The 14807-nt window shown below is 38.8% G+C and overlaps 1 protein-coding gene across 1 annotated transcript in view; it reads right to left on the bottom strand.

The window, feature by feature from the left end:
* Positions 1–14807, bottom strand: part of NAALADL2 (N-acetylated alpha-linked acidic dipeptidase like 2) — a 343221-nt gene that overhangs the window by 87625 nt on the left and 240789 nt on the right. The window contains exon 11 of the mRNA XM_064164711.1: positions 6141–6287. Coding sequence (XP_064020781.1) covers positions 6141–6287 — 147 coding nt within the window. The remainder of the gene's footprint in view (positions 1–6140; positions 6288–14807) is intronic.

Raw genomic sequence — 14807 nt, forward strand, 5'->3', positions numbered from 1 at the left:
GAACTTCTCCACAACACTGTAAATTTGCATGTTCAGTTCAAAACGACCTTGACACAAAACCCTATGAAATGAAACAGCAGCTCAGGGTCCCCAAAAGAGAGGACTGAAATGGTGATTCTAATCAATACTACTGCAACTCCACAGCTTACAACACTCAGTACTGTTCCCACAGACAGACAAAGACTGATATAAACATCAGTTTCCTATCCACTTAAAAAAAATCACAAGCCAGAAGCACTGAAGAGCACTCCACAAAGCCAAAAAACTCAGGATAAACTAGCACAAGCACATGAAAAAGATAAAAGCAGCATGCAACAGGAGCTGTTTTTCGGTAAGCAAGACCCTAAGTTCTTTCCGTCAAGGACAATTCCTCTGTTTCTTTTCTCATAACAAAGAAAAGTTAGAAATCTTTTGATCTTTTGAAAGAAGTACATCCTGTGTCAATCTAAGCATGTAAATACCAAAACAGAGAAACTGCAGGAAGTTTTCCCAAAGAGGGCAGAAAAGAGAGTAGGACAGGCAGGAAAGGTGGGAAAGGAGGCAGACATGAGGTAAAAACAACTGAGAAGCCACTTTCATTGAAGAGTTAAGATTGAGTGGCCTCTGTTTTACACCAGTGTGGGCAAAAATCACTTTTAAGTGCTCTAATGAAAGTTGAAAGTTACCTTCAAAAAGTTATGCATATTTCAACAGAAATAAAAACCATTATGCATTCTCTCTAAAGAGAATACAATCTCAAACTGTCAAAATTCTCAACTCTTCTACATATATTACATACAAATGCCTTCTATAAAGAAATCTCTCTTCATTTTTCTTCTAAATTAGCTTAGTGGTCCATGCTATTACACTGCCTTGGGTCTAGCCTGTGAATAATGTGACAGGTAATTTTTATATTCCTTGCCCATGCTTAAGTTTGAGTGAAGATACAGAAAACAACTTTTATGGTCTAGGTGTAAAAGTAAATGTTCTGTAAGCCCTGCATATCCAAACCTGGCCAGCTACCAGAAAATATCTCATACTAAATGTGTGTCCATCAACAAAGAACGAAAAAAAAAAAGAGGATAGGGTCTGGTTGGGTGCAGTAACTTGTTGGTGTTTTTCCTCAAAACAAAATGACAACACTAACACTGACACAACCTAGCACATTATCACAGAAGGGATTTCGGATTCTGTGTTGTCAGCCAGGAATCATTATGTAATAAGAAGGGTGAATAGTATGTGAGTAACATAGGAAATCAACTAGAATTGAAAAAAAAACCCCAAAAAACAAAATTAGATTCCTCATGAACTTGTTGACAGCAAGGACAGAAACTTATATTAACAGCCTATTTCCACCCTGTAAAAAAGCACAAAGCAGTCCTGCACCAGCTTAGGTTTGCAAGGGATCAGAACAGCTTCAAACCCCTGAACAGTTTAATGTTGTTTGACTTACAATGCTGACAAAACAATCAAATCTCTAACTGCATCTGTAGCAAATCCAGACTGTAATTTGTCTTGTACCCAAACATGACACAGCCAAAGCTTGGCTACGTTGCTCAGTCTCTGCAATTCACTTACATTCCAGTACTTTAGCACCTATGCTATGAAGTGCACTGAGATACAGAATCAAAATTAACTTCTATGAAGTTGGTTGTGTTTAGTGAAGAAACCCACTGCTTCACTTCCAAACACAGACCTTTTAAAACCTACTTTCCTCTGTCCTATTTCATGAAAGAAAAGGGGCAAGTGTGCACATTTGATTTGTTACCCAGAAAAGGGAAAATGATACCGGATGATGCTCATATAAAAAGAAAATATAAACCAAACCTTAAAGAAACAACAGAGAGAAATAAGAAAAAGAGAAGAAAAAAAAGAGATGAGGTATGGATAAACTTCTCAAGTACTGATTCTCTCTGACATGTAAGACTATGGCTAGAGACAGGAAACAAACCAGAACTTTCCAGACCATGCTGTTATTCCAAATATTATATAATAAATGCAGTGTCAAAGTGAAAGGAAGGATTAATTTGAAACAACTTTCTGGAGAGTGTTGGAGACAGCCTACTGCAAAACTTGTGTTAATTTTTTAGACATATACATGGAATCTATTAATACTTACAATTAGCATTAATTTGGTTTAAGTAAATCAGCAGACAGTCCTTTGAAAGTGTGAGGTTTCTCAGCAGTCAGAACACTTTGGAAGCGTTTTCTTTCGGTATACCTCTAGTACTGACACACCTGGTCTTGGCATGGCAGAATCTGTCTTCTTTCCATGTTTGATGAGGCTACTAAAGAAGCAGGATTATAAACTGTTCCTAAATTTGTCCCTGAGTTTCAGTGATCCTGTGGAATCTGCCTCTCCTCTCCCACAAAAAATGCCCTGTTGAGCACAGCAGCCTTAAAAAAATGGTAATGTAAGCATGCTGAAGCAGCCCTTATCAAAACAGATCCCCACTCATTTAGCCTTTCTCAGTATGTATTGCCTGCAATCACTGCCTCTATAACCAACAGCTGTGTAAACACCTTACATTTTAAATGATATCTTTTCCATAACAGGCTATGCTTCTACTGCAACTAAAAGTTAATGGGGTAAACCCCCCCCCTCAGATCCCCAAGATATTTATTTTACTCTGCCACTGAACGAAGCTACAACTCCAGTATTAGCTCACTGTGCTGATATTTTTATTTCACAGAGCTTTTTGAAATGCTCATAGATTAAATTCCAAACCTGTATCAAAAGCTGAAGCTGCAAATACTAATAAAATGATCACTACTTGAATACCTTGCTCTAAAACACTAAGCAGAATCATGAAGAACAGTGATATACTTAAAATCCTAGCTTTGTCCATTACATGCATGTGATTTCTAGCATTATGGTGAATATTTATGTACTATACCTGTTATACCAGCTTTTAGTTTGAAAATACATCCTCAAATAAACATGATTAATATTTTCAAAGGCACAGGAATGGTCCATGAAGGAAAAAAAAAAAGGCTCAATTTAGTTATTTGCTCCAGTTTGTTATTTCTGGCATACCAATGATCCTATGATCAAGTAATTCCGTTGCTATCTAGCTCTTACTGCAGCACAGAGAGTTAATGAAGATTACAAGGTCTTTACAAGGCTACCTCTTGTTGATGTAAAGCTAAGTGAAGATTTTTCTCATACTATCTTCCACTGAGGTGAGGACTAATAGACTTATAATCACAGGCTTCCAGCAGTCGACACAGATTTGAAATCAACATTACTCTCAGTCTGGAGATCCTACATGGTCACTGGGATGTAAATGAATCATTAACTTGAATAGCATGAGTCCTCAGAGTAAGAGAACCTGCAGTATTAGAAGAAGCTGAATAGTCTTTTTCTTAATTCATTACAAATCAGAACGTGACCCTCAGATGGTAGTAAAGCCAGTGTATCAGAGGTTCACAGGAGAGGAAACCTTTCTCAAGCAACCGCAAGAGAATCCTTGGAAATGAGGTTAATACTGGGTTTTTTCCACCTGAGAAATTCTTCCAAGTTTACAATTTACTTGCAGACTAAAACGTTGCCTATTTTCTGCTAGTAAACAAATGAGCTGCATTTCACTCAGTGCATTTTTACACTGGTGGCTGAGTACTTTGAATGCATTTTACTACCTCACCTGACCTGACCGCAGGCATTTGCCATGCGGATTTAACCTCCCTGAGGCTGTGGTTCACTGTATTAGGTAATTTCAAGCAAGACAGTTTTATTTACTCTTCTGGGCTGAATGTTTCCTCTTACACTTTTATTTCCTCTTATTTACTCCTCAGGTTGCTGCCAATGAAAAACTCTTACAGTCTTCTCTCTGAGGACTGACATTATACTGACTATATAAGAAATACATTGCTAAAGCTGACCTATAACCATCGCTCTGTAGGCAGTCTACTAGGCACAGGTCTTGGGCTTCTTCCACCCATAAACAGAGAGGTTTTGAATGTGGAATAGCATCAGTTTAAAGTGATGCTGCATGCTGACAGGTGGATAAAATAAACAACTAATGTATATGCCAAAAGAAGAGTATATTTCTCAGTAGGTCACAGCAATGAAAGAAAGAGACAGCAGAGGAAATCAACCTGGCAAAATGATAGTCTACAAAAGCATGTCAAAACATCCCATTTCTCAAATTTGCTTTGCAACAAAGCTGACATAGCTAAGACATAGTTTAAAAAGCCAAATGGCCTGGAAAAAAAAACAAGTGAAAATCCCTCCTTGCAACTCAACAGATTATTTTCAGTCACTAATCTGCATGAGAGGAACTCCTGCAATGCTTATTAGTACGGCTGTAAACCCAGAATAATTTCTGTCTTGTTAGCACTATCCACGTCTGATACAACAAACAGAATCCCCACTAAATAACCTCAAGAAACAGTAAACAATAAACAGATTGCTTGTCTGACAGATACAGGACAGACAATGAGCCTATGTGTTAAAGGAGTGTTAATAATCAGTACAATAAATAACAACATGATAGCAAAGAAGCAAAATTTAATCACTCTGTGTAACTTCACTTTTAGAAAACAATCCATCCTCTTGCCAATAGAAGTTTACACATTTTGCTAAGCAGATTTATTTCCCAAATAAAACACATCTCACAGGGTCAAGTTCCTCTACGGTCTGAGAGGTGCAGTGCATCAGTTGCAAGACTGCAAATTATGCTTATCATAAATTTTCATTCTAGGAAATTCTTTTGCTAGAAGGACAAAAGCTGTTTTCAACACAGAATAAACTTGCTGCGTCATGTGTAAGCAAATAGGAAAATATTTGATTTTATGATTTTTAAATGACATGGCTGAGTCATTCTGAGAGATAAAAACACACATCTGCCGTTAGCTGAACATAAAGAATAAATTTGTTAGGACATAAAGAATAATTTTGCTGGGACCTAAAGGGACAATAGCCAAGGGAACCTTCAGTGTTCACACTGAATTTTGCTGGGAAATATTTACTATTTTGATATACTGTACTCTGCTCTATACATCCTATATACGCAAATGTGGAATGAAAACTATGTGGAGTAACTGCTCAGTGACAACAGAAATTTGCACCAGACCACAAGCCTGTCAAAAACAATGCTCTCATAGGTCTTCTGACTTCACATTTAAACATTTGTTTAATCTGAAATAGAATGCTTTGCTTAAAAGGCGCAGTGATGTTTAGAAATAGAAGTCTCCTTATTTATATAAATCCCTGACAATCTATTTTAGTTTGCACGACAATGTGGCAATGATGCTCCAATATCTGGCATATTTCTGGTTTGGTTTGCATTTGTGAAATAGAAGCATATTAGCATGCAGTGCAAGGAAGCATTCCAGTTCAACTCAGCTTCAGTTTGGTTCTTCAACTTGGAAAGACATGCACAAGAACAGTGCAAGAAGAGAAAAGAGAGGAATATGAAGAAGCACATACACTGTTACTTTTACAAGAAAAAACATACTTTCTAATGACCTCTGTGTCTTGAAGTAACTAATAACCAGGCTTCCTAAGCCCCAGCTGAAACAACTGAGGTTAAGTTTGAGCTGTTCAGGTGCAAATATGACCTGCAGTAGTGAAGGCTATGGAAGGACAAGCTTTTCTAACAGTTCTTGTGTGTCCAGCCCCAGCCTGGTCTCCCAACAGCATAATATGTCTCTTCCTTCAACTTACCTTGTGGAGGACAACGGACTGAAAAAGGAACACTGTGTACTCAAGACTCCATTCAAGCATACATATCTTTACACTAGAGAGTCATATTCTGCCCACAGTATGAAAATGGATATATAATTAATTTTTAAGGCTGTCTTGCCTTACTGTGCAGGGAAGAAAATGCACATAAAAACTTGTCTCCCCTGTCTTGAAAGCTGTCTGAAAAGTTGGGTTAGATAATATGTAACCTATAATATTATCAGCAATAATAACATAATATATTCCAATTATTATTTTCTTTTCATTTATTCTAAACACTTATCTGTTTCAATGGCATACCCCTATAAGATCAGTCCCTTGGAAGGTTTGTGGTAACCCTCTGAAGATATGAAAAACGCTCTTACTTTCCACTTGTTTTCCCCTACAACATGCTTATGATCTAAGGAAATAATCTGAGGAAAGCTAATTGTTTGTTTCTCCCATTTTCAGTTTATCCATTTTTACTTGTAAATACCTCTGATGTTTTGATGTCTTCATAAGAAAACTGCATGGCAGGTACTCCCAGATGGTTGATGAAATAATCAGCATCTCCCTGTATCTGCACAGAACTCACGTTAGCTCTTGGACATCTAGTCTTTGCCATGCAGTTGAAGGTCTGGCTCTGAAAAACAAGCACAAATCAAAGTTCTGCTTATTTGAAACCACAGTCTTAAAACTTTCTATCAGTACTTTATTTACACAGCATTCTTTGGGTTGGAGTATTTTAAGAACAGGCTGGAACTTATGCTAGGGCAAACAGGTACTAGCTGTTACTATTAAACAGGTACCAGCTACTAGTGAGTCTACAAACCACATACTGATATAAACCTGTCTGGGATCAGACATAGCAGGGAAAGAGGACTGTGCTGCAACATGGCTGAGTGTTTCACAGGACAATGAAAGTCTAATTAAAATGGGCAGAAGAACAAGAGAAGAAGCCTTTGGTGGGCATATGAAATGTCCCATACTGGAAAGGAGATAATGGGTCACTATGGTGCCTTTTGGAAGTGTGTGTTGAGATCTTTAGTAGCTACTGTGGATTTAATTAATAGTATGCTCTCTAATAGAATCACACAATCAGTCTGGGTTGGAAGGGACCACAAGGATCATCTAGTTCCAACTCCTCTGCCATGGGCAGGGACACCTCATGCTAGATCAGGCTGTCTAGAGACTCACCCAGACTGGCCTTAAACACCTTCAGGGATGAAGCTTCCACCACCTCCTTGGGCAACCCATTCCAGAGTCTCACCACCCTCATGGTGAAGAACTTCCTCCTAACATCCAGTCTGAATCTACCCATTTCTAGCTTTGTTCCATTCGCCCCAGTCCTATCACTACCTGCCAGCCTAAAAAGTCCCTCCCCATCTTTCTTGCAGGCCCCCTTCAGATACTGAAAGGTCAGAATAAGGTCACCTCAGAGCCTTCTCCTCTCCAGACTGAACAGCCCCAACTCTTTCAGTCTGTCCTCATAGGAGAGGTGCTCCAGCCCTCTGATCATCCTCATGGCCCTTCTATGATTCAGCAAAACCCTGAATCAGATAATCATATTCATATGCCTATGGCCTATGATATGCTGGCAATGTCAAGCATTTGCTGCAGTTGTAGAGTAGGGGTTAAAACCAGAATTAAAAGCTAAAGATACAGAAATACACATCTTCTGGGTAAAACAGCTAACACAATCCTATTCAGTGGCACATTTGCATTTCTTTCACAGAAGTATTCAATGGTGAAATCTTAGCACAAGAAGATGAAAACTGGAAAACACGTCTAAAGCTGCTACATACTAGTGTAACTTTCAACTACATCAGGTAATTAAACACTTAATAAACAGCAGGCACAAAGGCTTTCAACATCTATTACAGCAAACAAGCTACTTAGGCTTCTTTTAAAGAATGTTAAAAAGCTGAAGTACTGGAGATTATTTACATTCAGCTATCAGTTTATATAGCATACCATAACTTCCCCAGACCTAACTACTAAATTACTAGCTTGCTACAAGAACGGTGCAAGATTAATTCCCTTTTAATAGTAAAATACACCAGAACCTGCATATGAAAGTTCCTGAGGTTAGCAGAGAAATGTTTGAAGAGTAGAAAGAGACCAATCTTGGTGTTCTTCCATTTTTATATTAGCATAATTATTGTTTCACGGTTTCACCTCATTGCTATGAAGAATGTAATTGCATGTTACCCAGGATAAATAAGGGCTGCAGAGTCTCACAGGAAACTATTTTTAAATGCCTTCAAGAAACAGCTTCCTTCTCCTAAGTATTTTTTAAAGGTGGTAAGGTGGTTACATTACTTTTTTTTTCCCCCTGCAGAAGAGGAGGCTCAGGGGTGACCTCATTGCTCTCTACAACTACCTGAAGGGAGGCTGCAGCCAAGTGGGGGTTGGTCTCTTCTGCCAGACAACCAGCAACAAACAGAACAAGGGGACAGAGTCTCAAGTTGTGCTAGGGAGGGTCTATGCTGGATGTTAGGAGGAAATTCTTCACAAAGAGAGTGATTTGTCTTTGGAATGGGCTGCCCAGGGAGGTGGTGGAGTCGCCGTCCCTGGAGGTGTTCAAGCAAAGCCTGGATGAGGCAATTAGTGCCATGGCCTAGTTGATTGACTAGGGCTGGGTGCTAGGTTGGACTGAATGATGTTGGAGGTCTCTTCCAACCTGGCTCATTCTGTGAACATGCATGCACAGTTGTGAAGTTCTGCCCAGAAAGACTAAGAGTTACAATCAAAACAGAAACAAAAAAGTCATTCCCTGTCCAGGGAATAGTACCCCCTTAAAAGTCATCCATAGAACAGTAAGATTCACAGCAGACCATGGCTCTTCAGGGCTCAGTAAGATAGAATAATAATTAACATTTAACATTAATATAGCCTTAATCTCTGGTGTGACTAGTAAGTCACAGTCATTACAACATTGCAGACAACAGTTAAAACCAAGTGCTTGAGAACGTTTTATATTTAGATTAGGAGGAGCTTTTAAAACTGTTTTAAAATCTGAAGGTACCTTTTTAATGACAATTTTGTTTCTGTTTCCTTCTTTACACCACTCCTGAGGTTTCGATCACATTGAGAAGACATTTAACAACATCAAAGTGTGTCTGTTTACAAGCACAAAAATCTTCCTCCTCTCTGCACAGTCTGAATAAAGTCAGTAACGTTGTTTGTAAAAAACAAAGCTACCACAGAAACAGCAGAAGCCCAAACTCTATACTAATTTCAAGTGGTTTTAAGTAACCACACTTGATCTTCTACAATCTTTCCCAGTCAAAACCACACATCCACACATAAAGGCATGTGTGCTAGCTTGAAGCTAGCTGGAATATTTTGGTGAGAAGAATTAGATGATAGGCTGTGAAAAGGAAACAATGGTGATGTCTACTCACAGGCTTGCTGAGATGTGTGAAAACAAGAATATAAATATAGATAACAGAGTTGCTCTCTGCCTCTGGCTGCCTGCAGTTTTCTTCCGAACCTGCTGTCTAATCTTTCTGCTTTCTAACCCCCCTAGTTGATTTTCCAGTCTCACCTTGAACATAAGGCAAAGTCTGGGATACAGTAGAGGGGTGGAAAGGAGGTGGAAGGGTGGTTTCCACCTTGGCTGAGTCTAGTCTGGGTGGTTTTCTTAAGTGGGGGGCAAGTAACACTCATGATTTTTTAATGTGGTAAAGACCATCAAAATGTTAATAATTTCTTTACCTCACAAAGAAACTAAACAGAGAAAGGAATATACCTTTTTTAATTTTTACTTGTCAATCTAAATCTTTATACCTTTTACTCTCCTAAGTGAACCACCTTTCATCATCTTCTATGTATTCATGTCTAGAATTAGCAATAGGATTTTCAGAAAAGGAGTATTTTAAGCTGCTGACTGGAGGTGCAAGTGTGGAATTTATACCTGGAGTTCCCAATTAGAAGGGGGCAATAGAAATGGAAAACAAGGCTTCATGCCAAGAATCATGTTTCACACTGCAAAAAAAGTCACAAATGTTTGATCTGTGAGACCAGTGCAACTGCACAAATGTCGTTCCAGTGCATCTTCCATTCAAGTCATCTCACTATACCCCAGACTTCTGCACAAAGCATGGAGAGAGCTGCATCATTATTGTCATCTACCACACAAATCAGGTTTCACATAAAAAACAACCAAGGTTACAGATGCTGCAGGGACACAGCTAATTATCAGATCAAGTATTTAGATGCTGGTCCTCTTTTGATATTCTTTCTAAGATGTGAAAATGGTGGTAGACTTGTTTGATTCTGAATAGACATCAGCTCCCCTTTCAGCAAACATATCGGGAATCAAGAAAGGAGATACGTGGTAACAGAAAGAGAAGCTTGAGCTTTTGCCCGCACTCTGCCCCTCAGAAAACACTTTACTACATTCATTTTCACTGTTCAGAAAGATCTCTTACCTTTTTCCCTTCTCTGTAGTAACAGTGGAGTAGTTTTTATGCATGAAATGTCTACAGATTTGGCTAAGAGTACAATGGAACAAAACATTCTGGGGTTCTACGTCACCATTTTTCATGGTATTGGTTCTATATTTTGATGATGGCAGTGCTCATTTCAGTAGTGCCAGCAGATTAAGAGCTTAATTGCTTTGTTTAGCTTTCACTGTTCTGACACACAAGTCCCTGATAATGACTAGTTCAACAGTAACTATTTAACATTGCACTAATATGGGAGAATGCTTTATGTGCAAGATACTCTTCTCTTCCAAGTTTTTTATTGTAATGCAGACTCTACAAACATCAGCGTTCCTCAAGTCTTTGGCAAGGGCTGCAAAGTTCATGCAGTGTGCTTTACATTCATTAAACAAATTAAATGTTTCCCTAAATGAATGGACTTAAAGAATAATAATGTCATACAACTAATAAAACTTCCTCATCATGCTTACCTAGGAGAGCCAACTTAAATCTTTGACCCTTCAGCACTGAAGGCACTACTGTTTCTGACACAGAAATTGACATTAAAGTCCAGCTGAAAATATTCCTCTTGTGCCATGCATAGCAATCTCCTACCGAAACATACGAGCACTGTGTCAATTTTATTTCAATATGCAGCACTCAGGAAACCAGGAAAAGATCATATCCCAAAACTAACTGCAATTTATGACAAGCATGACAGCTTCCATGCTTGCCAGCAGAATGCCTGATCCTTACTGCAAGTCAAGTAGACATCAATCAGAACAGATGGGAGACTGACTGTGAAAAAATTACTGCTGCTGGGAAATGAAGGTCACTTCTAAGTAAAAGGCTACTAAGGGATGTGGTCTATGGAATTGACAGGGGTGAGGGAGAAGACTGCACTAATGCATATGTCCAGGAACATGGGATTTAAAAGCATTTTGAAGTTCTTCAATGCCAAATAATATGTCAATCATCATGTAATAGCAACAGTTCATCACTTTGGCACTCTGCTTTCCCTTTCCCTTTTTTTATTTCCTCCTCACCAACTGATATGTTCTTTTTGTATGTTTAGATCTAAAATGCTGTAACTAAAAAAAAACCAAACAAACCCAAACAAAACACCCAAAACAACCCCTCTCCTCCCAAAAAAACCCCAAACTAACAGAACTCAAACCAAATCCTTCTTTATAACCTAAAAAATTGATTATTTTTAATTCTGATACTCCACAGAATCTTCCCTTTTGTATACTCAAAAAACAATTTGTGAGTTCCCAGCCTGAGAAAAAAAAGTTCACTTGCTGCACATTACACCACCAGTTGCAGTCAGGTCCTACTTAATGATCCTTTAAATGTAGGATAAAAATTTATGTAGGATAAAAAAAACCCAACTCTTTAAAAATGCATCTAGAATAAATGATCAGGGATACACTCTGTAAGAAGTAACTCCCTGTTGCAGAGGAGGAAATCTACATTTCTTCAGCTGGTTAGTCTTACAGCAAAACACACACAACAGCACTAGATAGATCACCTGGTTGCTCAGGATGGTCTCTACTGTGTCAATCGAGCCCTCCCTTTAGATTGGAAGGAAACCAAGCCATGTGGTTAGGCAGTAATGAAGGAGGGGTTCATGTCAGTGCAAGGAAGCACATGCCATTTGTAATTGAATAATTTTATTTCTCTGGAGTTCATTCTGGTTTTCAGCATCACGTTACAGGTTTATATTACAAATTTGAGAAAATGAAGAGTACCATATGGCCCATTAAATACATTTAATTTGGGTTGATGTTATAAATAGATCTGCCCCATCTAAAGTATAATCAAGTGGTACTTCACTGCAGACCTTTTTCTAGCACTAATTAGAGCCAAACGCTCTTAAGTGCTTGTTGCAGCAATGTTAAGATGCTGGTATAAATAAAAGCCTATATATTAAAAAAACCCCGAATTTATTGGTCATTTTTTGCACTTAACTTTCTACCTAAAGATGTATATGTGTCAGTTAATTCAGGTTATTTTCCTTCCTTTGTATGACTACAGAAGAAATAAAAAAAAACTTAGCAGCTTTTAGAAAATGGATTAAAATGTCTAAGTAGTTTTCAAGAGGAGAACTAAAGAACAACAAATTATTCTGATATTGTGTCAGCAATCCCTGCTCAGAACTACAGGAAGGAAGCTTAAGCTTCATGAATAATCAATCTCTATTTCTTGAGCTGAATCACCACCTGTGTTAGCAACTGGTGTACAGCAAATGCATTTAAGAAGCTAAAGGATGATAATATCATCTAGATGAAGCAAAATTAAACAAAGAACATAATTTCTTACATTAATCACAGACCATCTAAAAATGCAGAAACCAATACTGTAGTGTCTTTATTATGGCAAATGTGTTATACTACATCACCATCAACAGGTGGGAAAGGCCAGAGAAGCACTACAGGCTGGGGACAGAGTGGCTAAGAGCAGCCAGTCAGAAAGGGACCTGGGGAACTGGTAGATAGTAGCTGAACATGAGCCAGCAGTGTGCCCAGGTGGCCAAGAGAGCCAATGCCATCCTGGTCTGAATCAAGAATAGTGTGGCCAGCAGGACAAGGGACATCTGCCCCTGTACTCAGCACTGGTCAGGCCACACCTTGAGTCCTGTGTCCAGTTCTGGGTTCCTCAATTCAAGAGAGATGTTGAGATACTGGAATGCATCCAGAGAAGGGTGACACAGCTGGTGAGAGGCCTAGAGCTCCTATGAGGAGAGGCTGAGGGAGCTGGGGGTGTGCAGCCTTGAGAAGAGGAGGCTCAGGGCAGACCTCATTGCTGTCTACAACTACTTGAAAGGAGACTGTAGCCAGGTGGAAATTGGTCTCTTCTGCCAGGCAACCAGCAACAACCAGAACAAGGGGACACAGTCTCAAGTTGTGCTGGGGGAGGTCTAGGCTGGATGTTAGAAGAAAGTTCTTGAGAGAGAGAGTGATTGGCACTGGAATGGACTGCCCAGAGAGGTGGTGGAGTCACCGTTCCTGAAGGTGTTCAAGAAAAGCCTGGATGGGGCACTTAGTGCCATGGTCTAGATGACTGGATAGGGCTGGGGGACAGGTTGGACTGGCTGATGTTGGAGGTCTCTTCCAGCCTGGTTGATTCTATGACTCACAAGTATGCATCTCTTACTCACAAAATCTGCTACATTCTGAGAAACAAGCCATTAGAGTTAGAAGGTCTGACAACTCTTTTTAAATATTATCTATTCCTTGCCATGACTACCAAATTATATAAAACAACAACAACCAACCCACCCCAAAGATGGAATTTCTACCAATATAGGTTCAGATTGAGCAACCTCCCCTATTTTCTCCCAGCTGATTATCTGGTTTGGCTATAAACATTGTGCTTTGCTCTCTGTCTTTGTGGATCAATCATGCATATTCCTATCAACATGGATCAGCTGTTTATAAAATTATTAGGGCAATTTAATACAGCACTTTCCCCTACAGACCTCCAAGTATTTTTCAAATCAGCTAAGAGGCTGATTTGAAGGGAACTAATATTTTAGTCCTGCCCAACATCACAGAGCAAACCAACTAAACAGAAATTAAATGCATGACATCCCCCAAATTCTGAGCCTTGTCAAACTGTCAGGATTCAAGTATGTACACTAAAATAATTCTAAATCATATCCATTCTTTCTTTGCCTGCCTGAGAGAAAGAAAAAAAGAAATCTAAATGTGCTGATGATAATGAATATGCTCTATGCAGCAAATAGTTCTGGTTTAAATAGCTTAAATGTTACATACCACTCAGGATGGATTTGCCTACTTGCACAAGGCAATCATCTCATTACATCCACTACTTTAGGGACATAATCAAAGTATCAAAACAGGAACAGGCAGACTGTAGGGTTCTGTTACATACAGCCACGTTGTAAAAAGCTGTCATTTCAATGATGGTGCAGATCTTTCATGCCCATTTTGGCCATGACAGCCAACTCCAAGAAGCCACATACCATGCAGTGTCACAACCACCTCTGTTGTGTGAGACACTAAACCCAACTAAAGTGCTTCCTTATTCTTCTTGTTAGCATATTTTAAGCAACTTCTGTAACAAAGTGCAAACACTGAAAAAGAAAATCACTCTGTAGACAGTGATTAAAACCTGCTGCTTTAAATGGATTTTATACTTAGAATAAATCAACTAATTAAAAAGGAGGAAAATGTTGGATCCATAGTTTCTCAGCAATTATTTCTTTCCAGATTCTGCATATTTTTGTTTAAATAGGTATGAGGTTTTGCTAAAAATACCTAAAATCTGAAGATTAAGAGCAACGGGAAGACTTCCAGTGAAACTGGTCTGCAGCACTGCAAAATCAGTTGCAAAAAAAGACACATTTAACTCTCAGCATTTTTCCCTAGTTTTGGTTCTTCAATACTATCAGAGTAAAATGAGAAATGTTCTTTGTGCACACACACATTTCACTGATAGGATTGTCTGGTTATTAGGGAAAAGCAACTCCCACATGAAGTGGTGCTTATTTAAAGGCATCAGGGACAAATAATTAAATATTATCTTAAATTCTTCTGACAATCATCATCATATAGGTGATTCTCAAAGACATCACCACAGCCAACGGGGATCACCATCAACCCTTAGGAATTCCTGCCCAATGCATACTGTGCCTTCTTATACAAAAACACTGCAGCTGGAAATTCCAACAGGAAACTGTTAGCCTATGTGAGAAGAGAATATTGCAT

Source organism: Pogoniulus pusillus, chromosome 26, assembly GCF_015220805.1.
Source record: "Pogoniulus pusillus isolate bPogPus1 chromosome 26, bPogPus1.pri, whole genome shotgun sequence".
Taxonomy (NCBI): Eukaryota; Metazoa; Chordata; class Aves; order Piciformes; family Lybiidae; genus Pogoniulus; species Pogoniulus pusillus.